General features: G+C 35.5%; 1 protein-coding gene across 14 annotated transcripts; it reads right to left on the bottom strand.

Moving 5' to 3' along the window:
• Positions 1 to 376: 376 nt before the first annotated feature.
• LOC113335169 lies at positions 377 to 4,607 on the bottom strand. Of its 14 annotated transcripts, none has more exons than XM_026581292.1 (11): positions 3,997 to 4,607; positions 3,634 to 3,774; positions 3,411 to 3,491; positions 3,029 to 3,115; positions 2,828 to 2,906; positions 2,583 to 2,742; positions 2,301 to 2,360; positions 1,978 to 2,200; positions 1,839 to 1,891; positions 1,588 to 1,682; positions 377 to 736 (listed from the first exon to the last, which is right to left on the bottom strand). In XM_026581292.1, the coding sequence occupies exons 6-11, from the start codon at positions 2,616 to 2,618 to the stop codon at positions 691 to 693; spliced, it is 513 nt and encodes a 170-aa protein (XP_026437077.1). In that variant the 5' UTR covers positions 2,619 to 2,742; positions 2,828 to 2,906; positions 3,029 to 3,115; positions 3,411 to 3,491; positions 3,634 to 3,774; positions 3,997 to 4,607; the 3' UTR covers positions 377 to 690. The 14 variants fall into 14 exon arrangements, with proteins under 14 accessions (XP_026437077.1, XP_026437076.1, XP_026437084.1 ...); XM_026581291.1 differs by having other exon boundaries at positions 3,411 to 3,564; positions 3,721 to 3,774; XM_026581299.1 differs by lacking the exon at positions 3,411 to 3,491 and having other exon boundaries at positions 3,721 to 3,774.
• Between the last annotated feature and the right edge of the window lie 2,215 nt (positions 4,608 to 6,822).

Below are 6,822 nucleotides of genomic sequence, written 5' to 3'. Positions count from 1 at the left end.
AACTAATTTTACGGTTGCGACACGTGACTTACTGCAACAACTAATACAACGGTTTTAATTGTTACTTAATAATTACAACAATTATGATGTAGACACGTGTCCCTTACTGTCACGTATACAACAACAAATATAAGTGTGAATAATTAGTTTGCAATGATTGGACGTAGGACACGTGTCACATTTGGTCATGGTTATAGTAACACATATACGAGTTACTAAGTTTACCCACAATTACTTAAAGGACACGTGTCTTTGTTGTCACGATTAATGTAACGTTAAAACTGTTACTTTAAGTTGTAACAAAACAGTGATGCTGACAGGTGTTTCTTTTTGTAACAATTTCAAAAATAACTGTGACAATTTTTAAAATAACAAATAAAAAAATATGGATAGCCCGGGTCACTATGGTGGACCTGGGCTTCCAGTTTAAAGGCCTGCAATACAATTAAATGGGCTTCCAGTAATACAATTAAAACTGACACACAGACCTGCACTTTCTTCTTTTTCATATACACTCCGATTCTCAATCTACAAATCATCCACATTATACTGTGACCCATGTATTCATTACAGAAACCCAGGTACAAAAATTTAACCGTAAATAATCTAAAGCCATCAACACTGTGAGCTGCGAACAAATAAAACCAAGCTTAACTTCTCAATAATACCATATGATGAGCTTAGACAAAGTTACCAGTTCATGTAATTCCGGCGTTTGGCATTCAATACGCAAGACCTGTCCAACAATAAAAATGAACACGTCAATGACAGAAGTTCCAAGTTTCATTGATCAAGAGAGGAGTAAAGATAAAAACAGGTTAAAGAAAAAACTAAAATTGTTTATTGATTTCTCTTCATAAACTCCAAACTACAACTTAGCTATTTTTAAATCAAAACATAGACTGTAGTGGGAATTCCACTTCACATGACTACTACTTCCTATAGTGTAAGTAAACAGACTCAACATGAATACCTACAGTTCAGCACGTCCTATACAGGTTACTTAACGAGGACAATGATGATATATGACCAGCTGCGGCCTTCCATGAAGCTGCAGTTGGTAAAGGTTTATCAGGTGTACCATGTAACACTTGAGGAACTGTCGAACTGGGTGACAGGAACACGGACAAGAAGAAAAATAAGCAGCTGGGTATTTGCAGTAACAGGGGTCAAAAGGAAATTCAGATTGACATGAGACATGAGTTGGCCGAATTATGACCCCAAAAGAAGCATACCGGGTTTTAAGTCATAATTTGCACAGGATACACCGAGGGAAAAGGAAGCAAGAAAAACACAATAAACAGCATAAAGAAGAAATGAAGTTAAAGAATCTCAGGTTCGGCTGAAAACACCATATATTGTACTCAGGGGGAATGTTAAACCAGGGAAGACAAGTTATCCTGTAATTGGCTTTGCTACTGCCACAGGCCTTCGTGATGCTGGCTTAACACCACCTATACTAGGAAAAAACATGGCTGCTCAAATGCGCAAGTGATTCTACTAGCATGGCCCCTCAGAAAAAGCCTAAGGTTTGATTCTAATTTTTGTTATAATTTAGTGAGATAACTCAAAAGAATGTATACGTACCCTGCTGATATCAGTAAATTATTTAAATATATATTTGTTTCCCATGCATCATCATGTTCATATCCAAATTCAGTCACTAGAAGAGATCTATCCACCTGGACAGAATAACCAAATTCACATTGCAATTATTATGACAAACCCAAACTTTCTTTGCATATACTATAATATGCAACAAATTTAGATTAAATAAAGAACAAGACAAAATTGATGCGTAAGTTACTGATAAAATTATCTAAGCAACTAGTACTCACCCGATCAGTTTCGCTAACATGGCTTGTCTGTCCATTACAGAAGGCCTCGCCAACTGAAAAACCAATTGCCCACATAAATAGTTAACAAAGACATAATAAACAAAACAAGACTGCAATAAGTAATCAGTAACATCCATACCGGCTGATGCAGAAAATGTACGGGTATTCCAACACATAGGACCTCCAACAAAATTCAACCTGGACATGAAGTTGAGATGCGCATAAAGACAACACAACCAGCAGCTAACCTCCAGGTACAAGAGTACCACCGCCAACACAGACACACACAAGAACCAGCCAGCCAACCACTCCAACATTAACACATTCCCTTCCACCACTTCTTTCTCACCATAATCAGACCCCTACAATAAAATCAGAAAACGGAAATTACACATCCAGCAGTTCATTCACAGGACTAAAGAAAACACCACAAAAAAAACCTAACTAAAAAAATTCCCAAACCTGTTTTGAATCCAAATCACATTCAGCAGTTAAATTTTGAAGCGCTTCCATATCAGTACTCTGCATAAAACAAACAACATTATCAAAACCAGAAAATCAAAACAAGAAAAATACATAAAACAAGTACTAAATTGAGAACCAAAGGATTTACAAATTTGAACAAATATTAAGGGCTTTTGTCAGTAGTAAGAGTTGTGTAATCTAGGGTTTGAGGAGCAATAAGATCAAAGGGAAAGTGAGATCAAGGGTGCAGTACAAAGAGAGAGAGAGAGAGAGCAATACCAATACACTATGAATGAACTGGCAATTCAGCTGCATATCTTCCAGAATCTCGGATGCCAACGATCACTTCAGGTTTGGATTCCTTACCAGTTGATTATACTGTGGAATAACATTGACTTCGAGGAACGCCCATGAATGAGTAGTATGGAGTTTATTAATCCTACTTTTAAAAGCAAAAGTAAAGGATTAGTAGCTAAAATTAATCTGTTTTAGGTATATATAAATTGAGTACAAATGGAGCTTACCCCGCATTCCAGTTTGAGGATCAGCGACAGGATTTGGTAGAAGCCCAGCTGCGTTGTTGGAGTTTTCACCCATACTCATCTACAACAAATGAGAAAAATAAACAAGAAGTTTAACTTACACCAACCAGGTATTATAAGATTATGCAGCTACCCATATCATAAATACTTCTAAAGAAAAAAATTGTCACGACACTCTTTTACCGATAGGACTTGCATCAGTATACTCCATGGCAAACCTGACTGTTTCATTCACGAGGTTCGTCTCCTTGACAGAACCTTCACCTTGCCCTGTATCAGTTTGCACATTGACATTTCAATAGAAAACATAAGTGTTATACAAAATAACAAACATCACATAAGCAAAGCCATATTCATGCTAAGAACTACTGCATTTCACTTATAACTGTTATCTGTAATTCATTCTTACATGCTCAGAACTCAAAACATATGCAAAGCTTTTTTCTCTCCTAGTGATATAAGAAACAAACCCAAATTTTTAGACAACAGATCAAACCCCTAATTTGAAATAGCCGAATATCAACATAATAATTCTAAAACCCTAATTTGAAATAGCAGAACAAACCTAATTAAAAAGTTGGAAACGAAAAGTTAGATCAACATCACGTCTTCTTAGATCTTCCATCAGTCTCCTCATTCATCCCCCCTTTTGTCCATATTTGGAATACACAGAGCAAAAAATTCACATTTGTCCACACATGAGTGACTCACTGACAAATCTGACATCAATCAAAGACAACCTAATATTCAATTCATTAGTTTGATATAAACTGATGAATAAAGCTAACCTGGAATGGAAACTGAGGCCATGGTTCAGATACAAAGATTAGAAGTTCAATAAAGAAGAAAGAATTATAGAGAACCCGGAGATAAACCTAGACAGTAGTTCAATTGAAATCTGCAATCCCAACGAAGCCATTTAAAATCGACTGCAATTAGACCAGAAATAGCTACTACCAAGTTAAAAAAGGTCATTCAACAATAGGGAATTACGAGTTACTAATAACAAAATTAGGCAACTAGGGTTTCTCCGTAAACAAAAGACCATTCAAAATTAAGGAAGTAAACCATTCAAAATTAGGTAACTAGGGTTCCTGTGCATAAATGAGCTTACCAAATTCATATATGTATTAGGGATAAAAGAATTATACCTTTATCCAAACTGTTAGATTGAAGGAGTTGATTTTGATTTCCTGTTTTGCCTCGATTGAACTTCTGAATCATCACTTCAAACCCTAACTATCAATTTTATTTTCAATCACCATCATCTATTCTTAGAACCCTAAATTTCCTCCTCTGATCTCACTTGTTTCTCCAATTTTATCTCAACATATCGATTTATAATGCTCAAATCACCAAACCCAATCTCTAATTTCTTCTTGTTTATCACTAAATTGAAACTTCAATAAAATTCAAAACCCTAACTTTTCAAATTAAACTCCCCATCTCTACGTCTTCTCGAAGCCTGTTTCCTCTATCAGCATCACCTACACGAACTAGTTCCTAATCTCGATTATAAGGGTGAGGAATTGGAAGAAAAAACAAAAGAAAGAGTAAAGCTTCGGTGGTGGAAGTCTGGAAGATGAGGAATCGAGGCTGTGTTCAATCGAACGAAGAGATAGTTGAGATGATATGAAATAACTATTTGTCTCTTCAATTTCCTGTGTTCAATTGAACGAAAATGAAGGTCGAGGCGTTATAAGTTAGGGTTTTTTCAGCGCGGAAGGGAAAAGGTGGAGGCGTTTAGAGAGAAAGAGATGAGCGGAAGGGAAGAGAAGTGTGAGAGAAAATTTTCATTTTTTATATAAATAAATGTGGACGTTGATTAGATAGTCATACGGATTCTTGAAAATCTTTGGACGGTAATGATTTGATTTAAGACATTCATACGGATCAAACAAATGTGTTTTCTTTGTGCTTTCTCTTTGTGCTTTCGGATTGAATTTCAACTAGTCACATAGGTCATGAAGTAATTTTGAATAGTTATACAGATCATGAAGTACTTTTAGTTCATAATGGTAGACTCAGTTTAGTAGGATACCTCATCGAAATCGATAAATATGAAGCTCATTGTCGATTTGAACTTCAAATATGGTATAACGACATACAAATTATAAACCAAGAAGCTCCGGGTGGGTTCTGACTTCACAATTATCAGGATACATCCTCAAAGTCGACAAATATGAAGTTCAGTGTTGATTCAAACTTCAAATGTGGTATAATGACATACAAACTATGAACCAAGAAGTTCCGGGATGGTTTTAACTACAAACTTAGCAGGATACATCATTGAAATCAATAAATATGAAGCACAATGTCGATTCGAACATCAAATTGGATAAAATGACTTACAAACTATGAACCAAAAAGCTCTGAGAGGGTTCTGACTTCAAACTTAGCATGATACATCATCAAAATAATATGAAGCTCGATGTCGATTCGAACTTCAAATTCAGTATAATGGCAAACAATCTATGAATCATGAAGCTCCGAGAGGGTTTTGACTTCAAACTTAGCATGATACGTCATCAAAATCGCTAAATATGAAGCTCGATATCGATTGAACTTAAAATGCAGTATAATGTGATACAATATATGAACCACGAAGCTCTAAGAGGGTTTTAACTTCAAACTTAGCATGATACATCATCAAAATCGATGAATATGAAGCTCAGTGTCAATTCGAACTTCAAATTCGGTCTAACGACTTACAAACTGAGTTCGACTTACAAACTGAATATGAATATGGACAGATTGAGTTCGATTTCAAGAGATTTCGATGATTTCAAAGAGAATAAAATGGGAAGGATAAGAAAAAGGTATCAGGAAAAATAAAAAGTGAGAGGGTGAGACTTGAGAGGCGAAGGAAAAATAGAAAGAGATTAGGTTTGAGTAATTTTCTCTCTCTTCTAAGCTTATGTATGGAAACCTAATAGTTTTCTCGACTAACTAAACAACGAGATAAAGGGACACAATATCTTGTTTGTGTTTTCCCCACATATACCTTAGCTCGATTTAGTGTGATAGAGATGTACTATCAGTACATATGATCCCAATTTAATTGGTCCACAAATATTTGATGGTCAGCTTCTTGCAATGTGTCAAAAATAAATTTATTCGGTTCCCATGGTTTAATAATATAGGTAGGGCTGTCAATGGATAAAAATCCGTCGGATATTGGCAATACTGATAAGGTTAAGGTTAAGGGTTGTCGGATATCCGGTATCCGATAATATCCGTCGGAATTCAAAAATTCAATATCGATAAGGTTAAGGATAAGCTATCGGATATCGGATATTATTCCGTTAATTTCCGTTATCTACTCATGATACAAAAAACTTTCAATAATTTCCGTTAATATTCAATAATTTCCGATAATTTCCGTTAATATTCGATAATTTCCGATATTTACTTAGGAGAGACGTAATCAAATGACTAAATAGTAAACCTAAAGGGTATTAGGTATCGAAAATTTCCGAAAATTTTATAATATAGTTATACACTAACGGTATCGGATATTAACCTAACGGAAACTCCCTTAACCGGTACCGTTATGTTAATAAACGGATATCCGTTACGTTAAGGTTATCGGATATCGGATAGCCGTTATGTCGGATATTAACCTAACGGAATCCGGATGTTCGGAAACGGATACCGGATATCGAATATCCATTTAGGGGGTGCAGTTTATTATGTTATACCTTGGTTTCTATTTAGTTAGTCCGGAAAAGATTAGTAGAGTTAGACCTTAGTTTCTATTTAGCTTTCCATTTAGCTATTTCCGATAAGGGCAGTCTCTTTGCAGTGAAGTTGTGCTGCAGTTTTCTGAACTTTCCTACAATCTTAGTTTAAGCCTGCAAACTGTTGTAAGGTAGTGCAGTACTCAGTTTTATGAACTGATGTACATGTTGTAGACTGTGAGATTTTAGGCTATGAAGCTTGTAGTGAGAAACTCAGTCTCAGACTTGCTGTGAGTT

The sequence above is a fragment of the Papaver somniferum genome, unplaced genomic scaffold (assembly GCF_003573695.1).
Source record: "Papaver somniferum cultivar HN1 unplaced genomic scaffold, ASM357369v1 unplaced-scaffold_139, whole genome shotgun sequence".
NCBI lineage: Eukaryota > Viridiplantae > Streptophyta > Magnoliopsida > Ranunculales > Papaveraceae > Papaver > Papaver somniferum.
Note: the sequence above shows the minus strand (reverse complement) of the source record. Positions and strands in the feature narration are given on the sequence as shown.